The sequence below is a fragment of the Alosa alosa genome, chromosome 8 (assembly GCF_017589495.1).
Source record: "Alosa alosa isolate M-15738 ecotype Scorff River chromosome 8, AALO_Geno_1.1, whole genome shotgun sequence".
NCBI classification, from domain to species: Eukaryota; Metazoa; Chordata; class Actinopteri; order Clupeiformes; family Clupeidae; genus Alosa; species Alosa alosa.
In genome coordinates this window covers 35559705-35582606 of record NC_063196.1, presented here as the reverse complement: position 1 = coordinate 35582606, position 22902 = coordinate 35559705, and the positions used below count along the sequence as shown (strand labels likewise).

The 22902-nt window shown below is 43.6% G+C and overlaps 1 protein-coding gene and 1 non-coding gene across 5 annotated transcripts in view; one reads left to right on the top strand and one right to left on the bottom strand.

The window, feature by feature from the left end:
* Positions 1–22373, bottom strand: part of LOC125299255 (nuclear receptor coactivator 7) — a 42621-nt gene extending 20248 nt beyond the window's left edge. For 3 of the 4 annotated variants that reach the window (XM_048250457.1, XM_048250456.1, XM_048250459.1), the window contains exons 1-7: positions 21766–22373; positions 20520–20637; positions 11028–11194; positions 8142–8212; positions 4610–4717; positions 1613–1708; positions 583–708 (exon numbers count right to left, since the gene is read on the bottom strand). In XM_048250457.1, the coding sequence (XP_048106414.1) occupies positions 583–708; positions 1613–1708; positions 4610–4717; positions 8142–8212; positions 11028–11194; positions 20520–20557 (606 nt within the window). In that variant the 5' untranslated portion in view covers positions 20558–20637; positions 21766–22373. Of the gene's footprint in view, positions 1–582; positions 709–1612; positions 1709–4609; positions 4718–8141; positions 8213–11027; positions 11195–20519; positions 20638–20778; positions 21149–21765 lie in introns of those variants that run through there. The other variant, XM_048250458.1, reaches the window with a different exon arrangement.
* An 85-nt stretch (positions 22374–22458) lies between these two features.
* On the top strand, positions 22459–22530 carry trnae-cuc. The gene has a single exon. It is a non-coding gene; the product is annotated as a tRNA-Glu (tRNA).
* The last annotated feature ends 372 nt before the right edge of the window (positions 22531–22902 follow it).

The window sequence follows — 22902 nt, the reverse complement described above, 5'->3', positions numbered from 1 at the left end:
TTTCGCTGCTTCTTCGCCGGCTCTACCATTATACACACGTTTGCAACAATCACTAGCGTTTCGTTAGCCTGCCTCTGTGCTGTGGATGCAGGATGTAAACTGATCCTGCTCGATTCGTATGGGTGCGATACACTGAACTTGCAAAGCGGGATATTCTTCCTACAGGCAGTAGGGGTTGGAGAGAGTCTTCATTCGCCCTGTAAATGAGTCATTTAACCATATACCGACTTACGAAGATGAGTAATTTACACAAAAACGTTGCCTGGTGTCCCTTTAAGTAATTACTTTCACAACTCACAATTCACTAATCACCAAATCATAACACCATCAATTCACCAATCATAACACCATCAAATCATAACACCATCAACTCACCAATCACCAAATCATAACACTATCAACTCACCAATCACCAAATCACAAAACCATCAACTCACCAATCACCAAATCATAACACTATCAACTCACTAATCACCAAATCAGAAACACAACACATCCTAACATCGTCACCAAACACACCAAATCATAATTGGAACTCTGTGTAGTGCGTAAAAGAAAGTTGTGTGTGGGTGAGTTGCATACCATTCCGTCAGTGAAGTACTTGCAGCTCATCTTAATGAACTTGACTGTTGCTGGGCTCTCATCTTCGGAGGGTGGAGACAGTTCTCTCCGGAGCGACAGACCCGCCTGTCCACTCAACACGCCATCCTGGAGTAACAGACCAGAGGCAACGAGCACACAATCACAGATCAGTCAAAATGGCAGACTAGAGGCAACGAGCACAGAATCACAGATCAGTCAAAACAACAGACTAAAGGCAACGAGCACACAATCACAGATCAGTCAAAATGGCAGACTAGAGGCAACGAGCATAGAACCTTAGATCAGTCGAAACCACAGACTAAAGGGAATGAGCACAGAACTAGTTATGGCCCGATACCGATACTGGCATCGGGGATCGGGCCGATACTGGTCCCATATACTCCCATGTACTCATAAAAACTCCCCGATACCACCCACCGATACTTACACAGTTTCCCCTAAATCACTGTAGCCGCTACACTTTCATGAAGCCTACTCACAAGGCTCATTTCAGTCTTGCTCTTGAAAACAACTAGCTAGATTCATGTATCTGCGTTAAAAACATACAACTAGCTGGATTCAGGTATCTGCATTGAAAACATACAACTAGCTAGATTCATGTATCTGCGTTGAATCTATGCTAATACCCTCGCACATATGGTTTCCTGTCTTAACTATAGCTCACCTAAACTATGCGTGAGTGTAGCCTAGTTGTTGTTGTGCGTCGCTGCGTTAGTGTACCTCTGTACCTCCAAGGTACCAAGGTACCTGGTCACCTGAGACCTGGGGATTGGGGTCTGGTTCTCTAGGGTACCTGGTCACCTGAGACCTGGGTCTGGTTCTCTAGGGTACCTGGTCGCCTGAGACCCGGGGATTGGGGTCTGGTTCTCAGCAGCAGCGTTGACATGAGCTGGTCTACCTGAGTGGGTTCACCTGATCTGAGAGGGTTCACCTGAGTGGGTGTGATTGACAGGTCACCTGAGAGGGTGTGATTGACAGGTCACCTGAGTGGGTGTGATTGACAGGTCACCTGAGAGGGTTTTCCGGGCGCAACGCTGGACTCTGGGTCTGATCCAGTCTCCTGGCAACCAGAGTCTGACTGGCCAACATCTGGGACAAATAGCTTCTGCAAAACAGAGGTTAGAAACAGGTCACACACACAGGCAAAAAGAGTAAAGGCTGTTTTATGCTTCTGTGTCGACGCAGGCGTGAACCTTTCGAAGTTCTGCGTCTCCTGTGTTTGCGTCGCTCACCACCGAACTCCATAGACTGCCGTGATGAAATATTAATCTTATTTGTTTTGCCTTTTCCTTCTTAGATTTCGTAAAAGTTAGAGGAATAGACACAGTACATTCCAAGGACCTAGTTATTGTAACCAAAGTACTGCTTGCTGGCGAAGTGCTGATTTTAAAACGTTACTGACAAATAGACACTTTACAAACAGATCTCCGACAGAACTCCCGTCATTTTAACCATAATACACCTGAGTTTATTTGCAAAGCTTATGTCAGTGAACTAGCATGTTGCTTCTTGTAATCCCAAGAATCTCAAAAACTACAGTAGGAGGCAGAGCTTTCTGCTACCACGATCCCCTCCTCTGGAATAATCTCCCTCCCTCAATTTGATTAGCAGACACCCTCCCTGTCTAGACTTAAAACATACCTCTTTAGTGCCTCCCATAGTTAGGTATGGTGCAGTGTGGAACTTCATCCACCTCAGGGTTTTTTGGAATGGACCACCCTGCTGTGTCCTTGTGTGACTGGCACCCCAGTCATGCAAGCGATTGCTTCTCACCACAGTAGGCTTGAAGCAGCCGGCTATCAACACACAGGGCAAGTTGACCAATCACAGTCCTTGCAGTCTGCGGTGTCTCAACGTGAAGTTACAATTTTTTAGAGGTGTGCGTCAGGCAACGCCGGAGGGCTTAGACCGGGTACACGGTAGGGCTGCTCGATTATGGCAAAAATCATAATTACTATTATTAATTACTATTATTGATAAACAGATATTGATTATGAGGGGGGGGGGGGGTGCATAAGCCTTATCTAATTTCCACAACCACAGAAGAATAATAAACAGACCGCAGAAGAAAAATAACTTGCTGGTAAATAAGTAGATTTGTTTTCCTACTTATTCATAACAGCACATATTGCAAATACATTACATTGTGATTAAATACTGTGGTGTGCGGCATATTCAGGCAGTGACATGTTTGCTGACGACCTGATAAAAATGCCTTTTTCGTTGGAATTCTACTTCAGTCATGTTTGTAGGCTTGCCTACGTTTCTTCCTCCCAGCCCATAACTGAATATTATACCCAATAACATTGGGACTGAATGAGCAACTGATCAGTGTTAATGATGATTAGTAACGTTCGCATTTGCCTAATGAATCAGTGTTAATGATGATTAGTAACGTTCGCAGTGTTTCCCATACATTGACTAATCTGTGGCGGGGCGCCACGAAATAAAAATCGTCCGCCAAAGATGAATATTCTGTTTAATTTAATTTAATTTAATTTAAATATAAGATCAAATCCTTGCATTGCCATTGAGTTGCGCTTTTTACGCACGCAGCCTTTCCTTGCCCCGCCCCGCTCTCTCTCGTAGCCCGCTGCCCCTCCTCTGCATGTGCATTTAACAAAACATTCCCGATTGTTGAACGATTGTATTTGCCACATAGAAGCACTGCATAGAAGACATCTGGCTAAGAGACTAAACTTATAAGTTAAGTTATGAAATCAAGCAGTATCTCAAAGCTAACGTTAGAATACTGTTTGGATGTCAAATTTAGCATGCTTAGCCTACTTACAGCTGCTTGTCAATTTCTTTGAAGGGCTCATTTTATTGACTCTGACACTGAATGTTTGCAAAATCCGATGTAAATGGAAAAGTGTTTTCCAAAATTCAAAAGTGCTTGTCCCAAGGAGAAGTACTTAACCTTTATTTTAACTATGTAGAAAAACGTTATGAATTGCATCCACACATCAGCAGCCTTTCAACTGTGTTACAATTGCAAGGGTTCCCTCAAACGTCTTAAAGTGACAGGCACTCAATTAGACCTATGCACCCCCCCCCCAACCCCCGTTGTCCAAGTCAGCTACCGCCACAAATTGAATCCAATTCTGTGGGAAACACTGCGTTCGCATTTGAATCAGTGTTAATGATGATTAGTAACGTTCTCATTTGCCTAATGAATCAGTGTTAATGATTAATAGTAACGTTCTCATTTGCCTAATGAATCAGTGTTAATGATGATTAGTAACGTTCTCATTTGCCTAATGTTATCCACTTGCATTAGTAGCCTAGTAATTGACAAGCTGTAACGTTATAGCGCACTAATTTCAACAACCAGGAATGTTCTAACGTTAGATCAGCAGTCTTGCCAGAACCAGGCGTGTTCTGACGTTAGATTAGCCGTCTTGCCAGAACCAGGCACGTTCTAACGTTAGATTAGTGGTCTTGCCACTATTAACACTATTTTCTAAACGGAATGTGGCAAAATAATCGCTTTTCTTAATGATTCTGTTTTTGTCTTCGTTTGGAGCCAAAATAAAATTTGATTAATTGCACAGCCCTAGTACACGGCAACACAGAGAGCTCTATGGGGCTACGCCATGGATTTGACGCAGAAGCATAAAACAGACTTGAGATTGAGAAATGAGTCTCTCTCACACACACACACACACACTCACACATACCCTCTCTCCCACGATCAGCGAACATGGGAATCCCCCACAGGTGGTGTGTCTGAGACTCATTTCTTGTGTGTGTGTGTGTGTATATATATATGTGTGTGTGTGTGTGTGTGTGTGTGAGTGAGTGAGTGTGTGTGTGTTTGTGTGTGTGAGAGTGTGTGTGTGTGCGTGCATGTGTATGTGTGTGTGTGCATGTGTATGTGTGTGTGTGTGTGTGAGAGTGTGTGTGTGTGTGCATGTGTATGTGTATGTGTATGTGTGAGTGTGCATGTGTATGTGTGTGCATGTGTGTGTGTGTGTGTGTGTGTGTGTGTGTGTGAGATAGTAACCTGTCCTGGGACCACGCTGCGTGAGAAGAGGCGGTTGAGTTGCACCAACTCATTGGGGGTGATGTTGAACTTCAGAGAGATGCCATTCAGAGTGTCACTAGGGCACACCTGCAAGACAGAGGGAGAGACATCCCTGAAATATAGTCCCAAAAAAAACTCCTAAACACTAAAAAAACAAGAACTGATCTCAGAAAAGAGGCCCGGAGTGCACCAGTTGAGCTCATGTCTGAGTGTAACGTTATGTCTGTCTCAAAAGCGGAAGTTATTATGGGTAACTTAATATGCACCATTTAAACCTGCATGTGTTGCGCCAGGAGCGGCATAAATTATGAATCAGAATAGTGTCCCTGGTAAGAACTTAAAATAATAGTGACAGTTGACAGAGTGCTATGAAACGCACCCATCGTTCTGAATCACGAGTGAGCTGAATCCATTCAAAACGGTTAAAAAAGACTTTAACCCAGAGTGAGCTGAATCCATTAAAAACGGTAAAACAAGACTTTAAACAGCTCAAAGCATGGAAAACAGTGTTTTAATGGTATTTAAAATGTATCTGTGTGCCTAGAATAGATGAAAATGATGTCTTAACAGCATTAATAATATCTAGGCTATTGGCCAACTACTCACACAACTCACTGTAATGTTAGATTTGTTGTGACAACAGTTGCTATAGGGAAAGAAACCGTATGGTTTCGCTCTGCTGCGTCATGCAGTATTTTCTATGTTTGAGTTTGATTGAGTTGTTTTAAAAAACTGTTTACTATCTACTGTTCTTATGCTCATACTTACAGAATGGAGAAGGGTTTGTGTCGTGTCACAAACGTTCTCAATGTATAAAATGAGGAATTGAGAGGGGTTTGTATTGTGTCAAAAACGTTCTCAATGTATAAAATGAGCTTTTTGCAACTTTAGGTAAATGTTTTAGTTAGGTAAGGGTAAGGTAACAAAAAAAGTACCGATGAATACCGACACCACACCTCCGGCACCGGTACTGATATTGGTTAAAATGTCAACCCTAGTGCCAGCTGGTACTGAAGCTCACTAATTCAGCAACAAAAACTAATACACAATACGCTCAGACCCGTTCTGCTTCCAAACTACATTTGAGTCAATAAAATCATCAAACAAGCAAAAGAAGATTATTTGAAACATTGGAGAAACCAAACTACAAGCCAAAGTAGTATGAAATTCTATCTAACCCTAAAAAGATAGATTGGCAGAGTATCTCTAGGCCTTTTCACACAGAGATCACGCTAAATTTGCGGGAAGAGGAGACTTGTTTTTGCCGTCTTTTTGTGTCTGAAAACGAGGTGAAAATTTGCCGGCCTGCTGATCTGTTCACATGATGCAGCATTTTGGGGATCCAGGAGGCAGGATCAGCTATAGCAAATTAAATTGTGACGTGCAACAGGGGGCGTGTAGAGTGATAGTCGTAGGCCTTATTATGCGTGGACCTTCAGATACAGCAGGTGTGTGATTTCCAAAACCATGGCGGCAGAACCGACTGCACTTTGGTTAGCTTGCATTTGCTTTGCTGTTGCTTAGAATGTTAGATTCTTGCGATAGATGTCTTCAGACAATGAAGCATGCTTTGTGCACAAATGATAGCCTAGGGTAAAGAGAATGGACATCTCAACATAAGGATACATTAGAAGATGATGATTGGTGTAAACTTTCACACGACGTGATAAGCAGTTCCGCTTAAAAACGCAACGTTCCATTCAGTCATAAATCATAAAAGCGTAGGCCTAGTGCTCGTCATGAAAAGAAAACAGCAGCTTAATATTTTTCAGGTGTTTAACAGTAGGCCTAGGCGCACTGTTAGCAGTTATGCCGAAGGCAGTGAGATTATTAGGCATTGCATCCTGTCACTCAACATTGCAGTTCGGGTTGATAAGATTCAGTTAATGCGAGTATGGGTCGTCTCAAAGTTTGGGACAACCAAACAGCAGTGTAGGCAAAGCAAATCCTAATTGTTAGGTTACCATAGCTGTCTCTTCTCTAGGCCTGGGCCCATCGGAAATCGCGACATAAGCACATTGGTTTCTTTTTTCTTTTATTTCTTGTTCGCGTGTTGGGTAGTGAAGCGATAATGCATTTCCTACATCATGTGAGCCAGAGCCGATATGGCCTGATCTGCTGCTCTGTAAAGGTATTTCTGTCCCACCCAAATTTGCTGAACTACTTGCGAAGTAGCTTATTCATCACAGACATCACATGTATCACACGAAAGAGCTTTTTCTCAGCCTTTAAACAATGTTAGTGGTTAGTTGTTGTTGTAAACAGTTTGCGAGAAAAGTAACTTTAATTTAATCATATTTTCTGCGCCCGAACTTCGCGAACTTTCCCTCAACACATGACAAACCATATATCAGAATAAACAGCAGACCTTACCGAACACAAAGGTGTAAAGCATTCCCCTGCACAGTTAGCCATTCCAGAGTAATCCGGTTTTAAATTTGCAGCAATGTCTATGCATGTCTCCAACTTCTGGGGTTCACAATGTGTTTAAATTGTTCAATAGGCCTACATGATTTTATAACAGGCCAAATACAAAATAAATGTTACAAATATCGCCTAGATATCTGTAAGCATTACAATCAGAGGATATACATATAGGGCAGACAGACGCTCATGAGTTCATGCTTTGTTTTATCGCTGGATTTTAGGATAGCCTATTATGGCAACTTATTGCATTCCAAGCTACAGTCAACTCTAGCAGACATTAAATGACTGGAGACTTTGTGAATTTATAGATTGACATAATGTGCTGTCTCTGCTATTGCTGCTTTTGATCAGTTAGATTTATTTACAATCTCCTGTGGTGGGCTGGACATTGCATTGAAATGCCCGCCCAGATTCCCCTTTCCGCCTTGAGCCATTCACACTGGTGCCGGAACGAAAAAACTCGGCAAAATGTCTAGGGGGCTTGATAGTAAATGTCTAGGGGGCTTGGTAGTAAATGTCTAGGGGGCTTGGTAGTAAATGTCTAGGGGGCTTGGTAGTAAATGTCTAGGGGGCTTGGTAGTAAAATGTCTAGGGGGCTTGGTAGCAAAATGTCTGGGGGGCTTGGTAGCAAAATGTCTAGGGGGCTTGGTAGCAAAATGTCTAGGGGGCTTGGTAGCAAAATGTCTAGGGGGCTTGGTAGTAAATGTCTAGGGGGCTTGGTAGTAAATTTGGCGAGACACTTTGTCCCGCCGTTCCGCCTCGGTCTATGTGAAAGGGACAGTCCTTCCGCGATTCTGGTAGATAGATAGATAGATACTTTATTGATCCCCAGGGGAAATTCAAGATGGTACATAAAATCGCGGCGATTTTGGCAGTGTGAAAAGGCCTTCTGTCAGAGATACAAAGCAGAGGCTAATCCTGACCAAGTACAGGCTCAGTAACCACACCCTTGTTTCATCTGGTGTAGTCATCCCTTTCATTTTTGCTGGGTCATAACAATATTCAAACACACATTTGAAACTCCTAGACATTCCTAACACATGTGGTGTGCAGAGGTGCACTGTGGGAGATGTAGTTTACTCACAGTATACTCCACCGTGCCAGGCGGTCTCTGCTTCTCCTTCTTCACATGACTTATGGGGTTGCTGCCATTATCTGAAAGGCCAAACACACACACACACACACACAATCATCTTCGGTCCTTTGATATCGCTGCAGAACCTCCTGGAGCCTCCTTCATGCTAGGTCATAAGTGAGGTCATAGGTGCATCTCTCGTGCCACAGCAGATGCCCGTGTTGATGGTTATGTCATATTTGTAACTCTCAACAATCCAATATTGGGGGTGGGGACCGTGCGTGTGTGTGTGTGTGTGTGTGTGTGGGGGGGGACGGGGGGACAGAATGACCCTACCACAGGGATCATCTCTCTCTCTCTCTCTCATGAACGGAAGGGAGAGGAAGCCGCGCTCATCGTGTTAGGTATGATTGAGAGAGAGAGAGAGAGAGAGAGAGAGAGAGAGAGAGAGAGAGAGAGAGAGAGAGAGAGAGAGAGAGAGAGAGAGAGAGAGAGAGAGAGAGAGAGAGAGAGAGAGAGAGAGACAGAGACGTGTTCATTGTGTCGGTGATGCAGACTCATCAAAACGACAGTTGGAGATGAAACCAAACAGGAATAATCCACTTATGCAACTTCCTCTGGGAAGAGTGGTGTGTGTGTGTGTGTGCGTGTGCCGTGTGTGTGTGCAGTGTGTGTGCAGTGTGTGTGTGCAGTGTGTGTGTGCAGTGTGTGTGTGCAGTGTGTGTGTGCAGTGTGTCTGCAGTGTGTGTGTGCAGTGTGCAGTGTGTGTACAGTGTGCAGTGTGTGTATATATGTGTGTGGTGTGTGTGTGTGTGCGCAGTGTGTGTGTTATGTTCTGGTCTCCCCCCTTCTGGTCTTGATATCCTGCCTCTGCTAAATTATTTGTATCCCGGTGGGGACAACATTTATCCCCACTTGTATTGATTAATGCCACTCGTATTGATTAATGCCACTCGTATTGATTAATGCCACTCGTATTGATTAATGCCACCCGTATTAATTAATGCCACCCGTATTAATTAATGCCACTCGTATTGATTAATGCCACCCGTTTTGATTATCCCCACTTGTATTGATTAATGCCACTCGTATTGATTAATGCTACCCGTATTGATTAATGCCACTCGTATTGATTACATTTATCCACTCGTACACTCCTATACCCCCCAGAGTGCAGCACAGTAGCTCATGAACATGGCTATGAAGTTATCAAACGCGTCCTTCAACGCATGCTTTAACAGCTACACTAGAGGCTTCATGGTCAACTGTACTGGCCATGTTCTTGTTCCAAAATCATTTTCATAAAAACTGTAGTTTACCGCAGAGGCTAGAAAAGAGGATGTGAACAGCAAACGAGAGACAGACTTGCCTCTATGTGTGTGTGTGGTCTACCACAGAGTGGCTAGAAAAAGATGATGTGAACAGCAAACGAGAGAGAGACTTGCCTCTGTGTGTGTGTGTGTGTGTGTATATATATGTCTGTATGAGAGAGACTTGCCTCTGTGTGTGTGTGTGTGTGTGTATGTCTGTGTGTGAGAGAGACTTGCCTCTGTGTGTGTGTGTGTGTGTGTGTGTGTGTGTCTTGCCTGTGTGTGTGTCTTGCCTGTGAGTGTGCGTGTGCGTGTGTGCGTGTCTTGCCTGTGTGTGTGTGTCTTGCCTGTGTGTGTGTGCGCGTCTTGCCTGTGTGTGTCTTGCCTGTGTGTGTGTCTTGCCTGTGTGTGTGTGTGTGTGTGTGTGTGTGTGTGTCTTGCCTGTGTGTGTGTGTGTGTGTGTGTGTGTCTTGCCTGTGTGTGTGTGTGTGTGTGTGTGTGTCTTGCCTGTGTGTGTGTGTGTGTGTGTGTCTTGCCCTGTGTGTGTGTGTGTGTGTGTGTCTTGCCTGTGTGTGTGTGTGTGTGTGTCTGGTCCTGTGTGTGTGTGTGTGTGTGTGTGTGTCTTGCCTGTGTGTGTGTGTGTGTGTGTGTGTCTTGCCTGTGTGTGTGTGTGTGTGTGTGTACCTGTGTGTGTGTGTGTGTGTGTGTCTTGCCTGTGTGTGTGTGTGTGTGTGTGTGTCTTGCCTGTGTGTGTGTGTGTGTGTGTGTGTGTCTTGCCTTGGTGTGTGTGTGTGTGTGTGTGTGTGTGTGTGTCTTGCCTGTGTGTGGGTGTGTGTGTCTTGCCTGTGTGTGGGTGTGTGTGTGTGTCTTGCCTGTGTGTGTGTGTGTGTGTGTGTGTGTGTGTGGTCTTGTCTGTGTGTGTGTGTGTGTGTGTGTGTCTTGCCTGTGTGTGTGTGTGTGTGTGTCTTGCCTGTGTGTGTGTGTGTGTGTGTGTGTGTGTGTCTTGCTTGGTCTGTGTGTGTGTGTGTGTCTTGCCTGTGTGTGTGTGTGTGTGTGTGTCTTGCCTGTGTGTGTGTGTGTGTGTGTGTGTCTTGCCTGTGTGTGTGTGTGTGTGTGTGTGTGTGTGTGTCTTGCCTGTGTGTGTGTGTGTGTGTGTGTGTGTGTGTCTTGCCTGTGTGTGTGTGTGTGTGTGTGTGTGTGTGTGTGTCTTGCCTGTGTGTGTGTGTCTTGCCTGTGTGTGTGTGTGTGTGTGTGTGTGTCTTGCCTGTGTGTGTGTGTGTGTGTGTCTTGCCTGTGTGTGTGTGTGTGTGTCTTGCCTGTGTGTGTGTGTGTGTGTGTGTGTGTGTGTGTGTGTCTTGCCTGTGTCTGTGTGTGTGTGTGTGTCTTGCCTGTGTGTGTGTCTTGCCTGTGTGTGTGTCTTGCCTGCCTGTCTGTGTGTGTGTGTGTGTGTGTGTGTGTGTGTGTGTGTCTTGCCTGTGTGTGTGTGTGTGTGTCTTGCCTGTGTGTGTGTGTGTGTGTGTGTGTGTGTCTTGCCTGTGTGTGTGTGTCTTGCCTGTGTGTGTGTGTGTGTGTGTGTGTGTCTTGCCTGTGTGTGTGTCTCCATTCAGTTCCTTCTTCTTCTCATGCTCCTCCTTCTGGCCCTTCTCCTGCTGCTCACCGATGATTGGCACCCTCTGGCCAGCGTCTGATTGGTCCTGCTCGTTCACAGAGCTCTCTGATTGGTTCTGCTTGAGCTGCCGCCTCTTCTTCAGCCTATAGGAATGGAGAGGAGATATGGATGATGTTACATTGACCGTTAGGAACTGAAAAAAGCACAGCTGCCGACAGGCTTCACACACACACACACACACAGTAAAAGTGCTTCCTATCATCCAGATGGATCCTGCAGTGTAGGGAATGGCGCTACATGATTTGGGGAAAATATATAATTGCAATTTTTTTCAAACAGAGATTGCGATATGATTTTTCAATGTCAATGAATTGATTCAGTTCAATTTTCAAAATGTCTCTTTAATTTGTGCCTCCCATGATTGGTGAGCACGCCCAGTGCACAGGAATCACAGCACCATTGACCGACTGTGAAGCTCCCCAATCAGAACGTCTGTGCCCCTCACACACTAGGCCCACCCAAAGCTCTAGAGAGATATCTATCAATAGGGGGAGGGGATACACCACTCTACAGTCATTTGAAAGTGATTGCAGTACCAGCTTTGGCCACAATCATACATATGGTTCCTTTAATCTAATATTTGGATTTGGAGAATCGTGACACCCCTATTCCTCTGAGCTCATATCTGCTAATGTACCAAGATGGCGTCCAGCTTCCTCTGAGCTCATCTGCTAATGTACTAGAGCCAAGATGGCGTCCAGCTTCCTCTGAGCTCATATCTGCTAATGTCCCAGAGCCAAGAGGACTAATGGAGGCACTCAGGAGGATCGATAGCATCAGGGACACAATCTCAACTGTCTACAGAGGGTTTCTGGCACAATGTAAATGGAAATCAGGTTTTTTGGCCAAGTATACTTATAAGTATAAGTATATATACTTTTTTGATCCCTTGAGGGAAATTTGGTCTCTGCATTTATCCCAATCCGTGAATTAGTGAAACGCACTCAGCACACAGTGAACACACAGTGAGGTGAAGTACACACTAATCCCGGCGCAGTGAGCTGCCTGCAACAACAGCAGCGCTCGGGGAGCAGTGAGGGGTTAGGTGCCTTGCTCAAGGGCACTTTATGTCGTTCCTACTGGTCGGGGATCAAACATGCAACCCACACACACACACACACACACACACACACCTGCTAAAGGTTTTAGTTGGGTACATGTAGTGCTGGCAGCAGCATTTCTCAGTTGGGGGCTCCTAATGCAGACAGGAGAGCCCAACACACACACACACACTACAAAAATCTAAGTGAATTTCTAAGGAAAAAGGAAGTGCGAGTAGTGAGAGTTGTGTGTGTGTGTGTGTGTGTGGACTCACCAGCTGAGAGGCCAGCTCTGAGCGCAAGACCGCAGCTGCTCACCAAAACTGACATGGTCCTACTGTCATCGCTATGGCAACCTGCGTCACTACTACCCTAGCTGCTCCACTGCTGGCAACAACACTGCTAGCCACATCCATGCCATAGTCACATCCATGCCACTGCTAGCTAGGGTTAGGCACCGAAACTGTAGTAACGACATTAAATAACAACGTGAATTTCGGTGCCTCATTTTGGTGCCACTTAAAGGTAAACTATGCAAGATTTTCAATATAACCTTTCCGAAGGTAAACAAACTTGTAATAAGCAAATCGCTCACCTCGCATAGCGAGTCGCTGCCAACAATAAACAGCAATGCAACTTCCATGAACGAGAACCGTGAAACATTACCTCGTCAGTAGATATAGCTCTTTGGAAATAGTTTTTGCCTGTTGTTAGTCCTTCACCTCTACAACAAAAGCATTTTCATTGTGAACAGGGGGGACAGGTCACGAAAAGAGAGTAAAATATAAATATATTGCAACTCTAGAGAGAGCTCTACAGTCACCAAAAATACCTGACCCTGCATAGTGTACCTTAAATACCTGAACCTGCATAGTGTACATTTCAATACATGAACCTGCATAGTGCACCTTTAAATACCTGCACCTGCATAGTGCACCTTTAAATATCTGAACCTGCATAGTGTACCTTTAAATTAGTTTAAAACAGAGGGGCGCACCACAGGCTAGTAGACCGTGATTGACAGCTCGCATGAGCCCATGCCAAGTAGTCTACTTTAAAGCTATACACAAGCAAAAGTCTACGAAACAACATCAACAGCCTAGTTTACATAACAAGCTTGCAAATGCACTAACTAGCAATAGCTATACACAAGCAAAAGGCTATGAACCAACATCAACAGCCTAGTTTACATAAAAAGCTTGCAAATGCACTAACTGGCATTTATTTGAAAGTTATTTATCAGCAAAGTTGTAATGTGAAAACTTCTCAGAAGACTTCTGCGCTACCTAATGGCATCATGACATTCATCTTTCATTCTCATGAGACCCATACAGCATCACAATGAATTTGAAGATCCGGCTAACAGCTTGCTTGTAAAAATATAAATATGCAGGTTGCAAACGTACTTCTACTTTGATATTCTGCAGCTGTCAAAGAGTCTACGGAACCATCACCGCACGTTACCGCTAATTAAGCGGCTCTGATCGGAGGTAGCCTAATGTTAGCGCATAGTTGCCGTTAAAATGCCTACTAGCACTGTGAATCTGTGAATCAAAACACTCCCGCATATTTAACATGTTTAAAAGCTAACAAAGGGGAAAGACATCAAATGTATTGAAGCGTTTATGAACACGCTGGATTAAAGCAGAGTCCCTCGACCTCAGATTAGGCAGCAATTGCCGTTGTCCATGACCAGCATATGACCTGGTAGGGCCATGGGGCGTTTCCTAACGTTTAAAGTTATGGCAAGCCATCTGCACTATCATGCTTTCGACCATTGGTTTGGGCATTTTGTTTTTAAAAACAAAGTACCAGTTCAGGTACCGGCATCATTTTAAAAGTATCGATTTAGCCCCAGTATCGGATAAAACCCAAAAGATACCCAACCCTATCGCTAGCTAGCCACATCCACAGCACCGCTAGACAGTCACATCCACACCACTGCTAGCTAGCCACATCCACGCCACCGCTAGACAATCACATCCTGACCACCGCTAGACAGTCACATCTCCACCACCGCTAGCTAGTCACATCCCCAACACCGCTAGCTAGCCACATCCCCAGCACCGCTAGCTAGCCACATCCACAGCACCGCTAGACAGTCACATCCACACCACCGCTAGCTAGCCACATCCACGCCACCGCTAGACATTCACATCCTGACCACCGCTAGATAGTCACATCCCCACCACCGCTAGCTAGTCACATCCCCAACACCGCTAGCTAGCCATATCCCCAGCACCGCTAGCTAGCCACATCGACGCCACCGCTAGCTATATGCTATAACTCTGTTGCAGTTGCATTAAGACCTGATGCTATTACTCTGCTACATTAAGACCTGATGCTAATAACTCTTGTGCATTAAGACCTGATGCTATAGCTCTGCTACATTAAGACCTGATGCTAGAACTCTGCTACATTAAGACCTGATGCTATAACTCTATTGCATTAAGACCTGATGCTGATGGTAAAACTCTGCTACATTAAGACCTTAATGCCACCATTAGCTAGCCACATCCATGCCTCCCACATATGCGACAATTAATGGGGTGGCTTTAATACATCTGGGCCCAGGACACCAATAGCTAGCCACATCCATGACACCGCTAGATAGTCACATACCCACCACCGCTAGCTAGCCACATCCATGCCACCGCTAGATAGCCACACCCACAGACCTGCTACGTTACACCTCTTGTGCAATCATCCCTTTCCCAGCACTAACCTGTCGTGCTATAACTCTGCTCCATTAATGCTACATTAAGACCTGATGCTATAACTTGATGCTACAACTCTGCTACATTAAGACCTGATGCTATACCTCTGCTACATTAAGACCTGATGCTATAACTCTGCTACATTAAGACCTGATGCTATAACTCTGCTACATTAATGCTACATTAAGACCTGATGCTATAACTCTGCTACATTAAGACCTGATGCTATAACCTGATGCTATAACTCTGCTACATTAAGACCTGATGCTATACCTCTGCTACATTAAGACCTGATGCTATAACTCTGCTACATTAAGACCTGATGCTATAACTCTGCTACATTAAGACCTGATGCTATAACTCTTGTGCATTAAGACCTGATGCTATAGCTCTGCTACATTAAGACCTGATGCTATAGCTCTGCTACATTAAGACCTGATGCTATAACTCTGTTGCAGTTGCATTAAGACCTGATGCTATAACTCTGCTACATTAAGACCTGATGCTATAACTCTTGTGCATTAAGACCTGATGCTAGAACTCTGTTGCATTAAGACCTGATGCTGATGCTAGAACTCTGCTACATTAAGACCTGATGCTACAACTCTCCTATATTGAGACCTGATGCTATAACCTGATGCTATAACTCTCTTGCTATAAGACCTGATGCTATAACTCTGCTACATTAAGACCTGATGCTATAACTCTGCTACATTAATGCTACATTAAGACCTGATGCTATAACTCTGCTACATTAAGACCTGATGCTATAACCTGATGCTATAACTCTGCGACATTAAGACCTGATGCTATAACTCTGCTACATTTAGAGGACCCCCAAACCCCCCCTCCCACATATGCGACAATTAATGGGGGGGGCTTTAATACATCTGGGCCTGATGCTATAACTCTGCTACATTAAGACCTGATGCTATAACTCTGCTACATTAATGCTACATTAAGACCTGATGCTATAACTCTGCTACATTAAGACCTGATGCTATAACCTGATGCTATAACTCTGCGACATTAAGACCTGATGCTATAACTCTGCTACATTAAGACCTGATGCTATAACTCTGTTGCATAAAGCACCGCTGCAGAGTAAGGAGTCTGGTTCTAACGGCAGGTGGTTTAGAGGCTAACAGCCCTGAGTCACAGATCCCAACGCGCGCACACACACACACACACACACACACACACGTTGCATTCATTCATTGCATGCATTCATCAGTTAAAAGCCTTGAGTCACAGCTCACAACACTAGTGTTGCACGGTGTATCGATACTAAAAAGGTATCACAATGCCTTCACGCAAAAAACGATACGATTTACGACATTTTTTGAATCAATGCTTTATTAAAATTAACGTTCTGTGTCCGCGTGAACTGCTGCTCTCACTGCTCCTTGCACGCATCTAGGTAAGTGGGCGTGTCAAGCAGGCAGCTCTGAGTGAGTGAGTGCGCAGCCAACGTCAACATACAGTAGTTCTTGCCGCACCGCCCCTCGGCCTTGTGGATAAAACAAAGGTGGCGTGAAATCTGGAACTATTTCGGATACATCGCGAATAGTGAAGGCAAGCCATCAGGTACACAGAGGCCCGTTTGTGAAATATGTTTCAAAGTCATTTAAAAGCAGTAGGCTACGCATGGAACTTGGCTAAACACCTCGCAGACATATCCCAACATTTTTGTTCAAAGAACGACAGGTTAACGAATATGCTATAGAAAACACGACTACATGGTTAGTGCCAAGTTCTTCTCTTCTGTTTTAGTCTAGCCTAAGTGAAACTAGTATGGTTCTCTGGGATAAAGCGAACCTTCCTTCATCAATAAATTTTGACGACACATAACGAGCTGTAATCATTTTGACGAGACATAACGAGCTGTAATCATAGGGTGCTAACATTGATGAAAGCGCTAATGTTCCGCCAGAATAACATTACTATAACTTGTAAACAATCTATTTCATGTTCGGTCAGTACTACTGGTAATATTTGTCATGGCATGTAGACTGCAATTTGTTCAATAAGTATTGCCCAGATGTAGGATAGGCTACCCGAAATGCGCTAATTAAAGCCCACAGTATATAATACCACCAAAGCGTGTTGAGTCCTAATAATAATAATAATAGCGGCTTATTTTTACGTGGTAGCAAATCATGTTATCAAAGAAATAGACGTAGGCTAAGGTAGGAATGCACACAGACATATTGCAACAGGTAATGGTGTAGGCCTATCTGACAAAGACCTGAGTGGTTGGAACGTCGTACTTGTACACTGGGTGCAAAGAAGACTATCCTCACATTTTTCCCTTTGCAACTGTCAAAGAAATCCCATGAACACGGGAAGGCCTAGAGAAGCCTATACTGTACATCAGATGGCCTAAAGATTAGGCCCCTCTGCATAGCATTCAGTGATTTGCATGCAGTAATTTCAACACTGACCTTGATCTAGCCTAGTTTGGCTATTTAAAGCTACTTTATTGGCAAAACACAACACAATGTCAATGAACTATAACAAAAAAATAAAGGACTTAATCACACAAAGTAGGCCTACTATTTTACTGACTATAAAAATAATAATTACGTAGGAAGTTTAGAACCCAGAATTGACCGGCACACTACAAAAGTGCACCGAATTCAACACAAATGACCGGAGTCCTTGAAATGAGTCCTTTCTTTTCCAGATATCTTAGGATTTCGCCGTAGTATCGTTTCAGTATCGAGCATTGTGATATTTATGGCAGGTATCGTATCGAAGTCATAATTTTGGTATCGTGACAACACTACCCAACACACACACACACACGTTGCATTCATTCATTGCATGCATTCATCAGTTAAAAGCCTTGAGTCACACATCCACACTCTTCCAAACATAGGCCTGCTTACAGACACAGACAAACCACCACAGAGCTCAGTCGGCAGTGTTGCCAACTTAGCGACTTTGTCGCCATATTTAGCGAGATTTCAGACCACAAAGCGACGTTTTTTGTAAAAAGCGACTAGTGACAAATCTAGCTACTTTTTCTGGCGTTCTTGGAGACTTTTTGAGACTCTGATGTGATGGCATGTAACGTCCCTTTTTACTCTTATGAGTGAGCAGTGAGTTCGGCTGTGCTGTGTAAGAGTCTCATGCCTGTTTCGTTTGTGAATTAGCCTACATCGAGTTCGCCCAAAGCGTTGCCCCATTATTATAAAAGTAATGACTGGCCTATGTAGTATCAACCCATGTTATCCACGGAAGTAGATGTTCTATAGATCTAACAGTTCAGACAACGTTATTGGAAGGTGCAGCAACTTTGGGTGAGATTACAACCGGAGTCAACGAGACGAGAGCAATGACATAATGACAGGGAAACAGGGACACGCTTTCCAGCACCGTTTAACAAAGGAAAGTAGGCTACAACTTTATTCACAAGCAGATAGTTCAAAATCGAGCATACAAGTTAGAAAAACCTAAAGCATTCGTTTAGGCTATGTCGCCTCAATGTTGTCAATGCAGGACAGACTGTCGGCTGAGGGAAAAAAAATTATGTCGGAGTGACATTAACTAAATAAATCCAAAATATCGCCATTGCTGCAGGTTAAATTGTGTGTATAGTGGGGTACAAATTGTATTTCCGTAGGATTTTTTTGCTAAAATTGATATTTTTGTTTTATTTGCTTTATTTGGGGTCCTACTGTTGAAAAATGACGGGGTGCAAATTTTCTGACAACGCCCCCCCCCTCTGGGGGGCGCTTTGTCACCTTGGCCAGGATACAGACCACACACGACATCTACTAATAATGATCACATTTTTCACAATCTTGGTGTCAATTTAGGGGTTATTGAGGATGCTGAGTCCATTTATAACAACTTCTGATCACAATGAACCTGTCATAAATGGACTCAGCATCCTCAATAACCCCTAAATTGACACCAAGATTGTGAAAATGTGATCATTATTAGTAGATATATGTGTGCAGTCATTATCCTGGCCAAGGTGAGAAAGCCCCCAGAGGAGGAACAAAACGGGGTCAGAAAATTTGCACCCCATCATTTTTCAACAGTAGGGCCCCAAATAAAGCAGATAAAACAAAAATATCAATTTTAGCAAATAGTGCTGGGCGGTATACCGGTTCACACCGTATACCGGTGTATATTTTCGTTATGATATGAATTTTTAATATACCGCCATATTTGATTACACAACATTTGGAACGCTGCGCCGCGCGACAGTGTTTCAGACGGGACTTTTTTTCACACGCACGCATGGTGCCACTGTGAGGGTAAACACAAAACACCTTAAGTTTTTCCCCTGAAGTATGACCCTTAGTTAAGGAAAAACATTCAGGGATACTGCATTGAAAAGGATTTAGCCTACCGTCACGAAAATTCTATTGAGATTGTTCAACAGCTGTAACTAGCTGGCTAGTAGTAGGTGATGTCGTTAGTTAGCAACCCACCGAACACAGTGAAGTTTAATGATCTTATCATTCATCTCACCTTAAGAATATTCGCTGAAATTATCCAGGTAGCAAGTAAAGCATGTTATAGACATGCACTGAGCAATACTAGCTGGCTAGTTAGAAATGATCCTGACTGTCATCAGTGCACCAAAACGAACTTTTTTGTTAATGTTTTGCCTAGCTTAACCGAACCCGAAGCTCATGGCAGGCTAACAAGACATCCACATCCACATGAAGTTAACGTTAGCCTACCACTAACGTCATGTAAACCACACAATAACAATACATTTCTGATAGACCTATTTGACAGAGTAAGCATATTAACAGAGAGGTTTTATTTTAAATTGTATCATTTTCAAAAAAGTATAATTATTGCAAGTTGCACTACTTTTTGTATTGGTTTTATACAAGATGTACTTGTGAAATTTGCACAGTAAAATTTTGACTGCAATTGTTTCTGCATTCTGATTAGATTCTTCATTAGAATCATGAGTGGCTCTTTGTAAACAGCATCATTTTCTGGGGCCATGCAAAACTGCATTACCACTAGTGTGGAGTTATTCTACATCATGACAGTAAAATAGACCATCATTAGTCAATGTACTGCAGCAATTCCTCTCTCTACCTGTAGAAAATGCTGTGAACATCTGATTATGCATGAAAAAAAAAATACCGTCATATACAGTGAAACCGTAAGAATTTTGAAAAATACCATGATATACATTTTTGGTCATACCGCCCAGCACTATTAGCAAAAACATCCTACGGGACCATTATTTCATGACAATTCGTACCCCACTAGTAGCCTATGGTGAAGTTATAATCAGACTTCAAGCTGTGCCAAGCAAATGCAGCAGTTGGGAATAGGTTGGAAATTACTGATTTTCAGCCACTTAATGCTCATTCTGGTGTATATTATGACAAGATGTACCGAAGTGTAAAGTGTATCAATTACCCTAATATACAAGTATGTTAAATTAAATATATTTAAAATTAGGCTCCTATTTCAGTAGGCCTAGGAGAAAAGCAAACAGGTGTAAAGGGGAATTAAAGGGCCATCACCGTTTTAGAAATCTAGACTCGCCCCTAGCGGCAGCAAATTGCTGCCAGGGCTAGGCTTTAGCTACTTTCCATTTGAAATAGTTGGCAACACTGTCAGTCGGGCCTTGTCGCCGTCTACACACACACACACACACACACCTGGCGAAGTAGCCTGGCCTCTTCTCCTTCTTGTCCATGGCTGAAGGGATGGTTGGATGACGGGATCTGGGTGTTCACACCGGCTGGACTCGCTGCTTTCTTCACAACATAGAAGTCCCTGCAACAGACGCACACACACAAGCACACATCCAGGCCGTTAACTCTAACCGTTACAACACACAGTTGAACAGAGACGCATCCAGGCCGTTAACTCTAACCGTTAGAGCAGTATAATAAAGCAGACTTTGTTACAACACACAGTTGAACAGAGACTCTACAACACAGAGCTGTCCCTGCAACAGAAGAGCATCTGGTCCGTTAGCTGCGGAAAGAATGCGTCAGGTGGGGTCGACGGGCGTTGGTGTGGTCATCAGGAGGCTGCCAGGAGAGGTTTGTTCGTGAGGCGCTGAGCAGAGAACGGATGAACCCTTAAGACCAATCACTGGCGCTCGGTGATATTAACATGTTGGCCGTGATCCTACCTAACAACGTAGTGCTAGCTCGTCAACACAACGGGGCATTTAATATTAGCGTTGGCAAAGGATATTGCTGGAAGTGGGTGGTCATGCTTGGGACGGCAGATATTTTGAACCCGCCAGGTCAAATTATCATCTATTTCAGTAATAATAAAGAAGATTACAGATAGATCAACAACCGATATTATTCCACTTACCTGCAAGCATAGTAACGTTACCGTCCCCAGTCGAGAATCTTGTGATTCTGTTAACGTTAACTGCTGTCTAACTTACTTTAAACATATTGAATATCCTACTTGTCTAGCGTTAAAGTTAAAATAAACACTATGTAAAAAGGCCAAAGGGGGTTGATGGATTCCGATTCCACGACTTTAAAAGTAAACTCAGTGTGTTATTATGATTCTAGCCTAATCACAGAAGTAACGCTAAAAGGGAAGAATAGCCTATAGCTAACACCGCCTACCTACCGTATCGATATCTTACAATGTTATTGTATCATTAAAGTTGACGTTATTCTTCACAAAACAGTAATCAGCATAGTCTGAATAAAGAAAGGTTTACAACCAACGAATACCGAGAAGCCGAGATCACATGAATGCAGATTCTGTAACGTTAACATATTGTGTGTTAAGATCAGCTGTGTTTCTTTCAACTGCGTATTGTTATTGTCCGTTCGTGTGAAGCTATAGAATCGTGTTTAAATGGACGTACGCGTTTATTTTACAGCGACGGTGCTGCTAGAGTTAGCATCTCAAGCTAACGTTACTCACCTTCCTAGTTAGCTATATAGCTACATCCTCCCGCTCCACCACCTTACTCCCTCGTTTCGGTGTTATTCTTCGACAAAGCAATTCCCAGCGCCCTTCTTCTCCTCCTGCCTGTATATTTGTTAGCTCATAACGTTATGGTATGCACATCAGTGAAGATATAATATGCTCAATCTTTCTCATTTCCAGTTAACGTTGCATAGGCGCTGCAGGATGAAGTCCGCTAAAGAGACGGCCAGGAGAACTGGCTACCAGGACAAGGTTCACCTCGGCAACAACAGCGTGTCTAACGTTAACGTCAGCGGTTAATCCACCCGTGTCACCCTTGTAGCACCATTGTTTTGGTACACACATAACGTTGCATACGTCGCTAGATTTCAGGTTAGCGCAGGCATTAGCGTCTTTTCTTTGAATCCAGTTGGATGTGGGAACGATTCACATTTGCTCGTGGATGATCAGCTATCCAGCTATCCTTCAGTTCTGCTCCACCTTTTTATTGTGACGACGTCAGGTTTCAGGAAGGATGCTGTTCTATGGCAAATATTTCTCTGTAAAAACAAAAATGGCCTGTGAGAAGCGCTGTCTAATTTAACTACAGAAGGCCAACGATTTGGTAGTTATATTAACACAAAGTACGAAATCCATATTATGTCCTTGTAAGTTTCAATATATAGCTGGTCTCATTAAGAAATAGCGTCCCTGGTGGTCTAGTGGTTAGGATTCGGCGCTCTCACCGCCGCGGCCCGGGTTCGATTCCCGGTCAGGGAATGACTGTTTTGCTTAACATCCGCAACATCTAAGAAGATTGCGAATCGCAGATCACCGAGTTCGCAATTGTCCGCCCCACTACCACGACAGGTTCAGTTATTCTCAGAAGCTTTGGGGCATGTCTCACATCGGAATAGAAATGTTCAAACTCCATATCACTTGTCTACATCATTAAAGCAGTTTATCATCATAGCAATGCTTTAGTGCATCCATGCAACTGATTTTGTACAAATCAGAAGGATAACAACAATGCAATGCAATAGTCCAGTTGAGAAAGAAGCTATACCCTTTAGGCTTATATTACTGTATCCTTGTATCCTTGTATTACTGTACCCTTTAGGCCTTGATTACTGTATGTAAAAGTCTCAAATT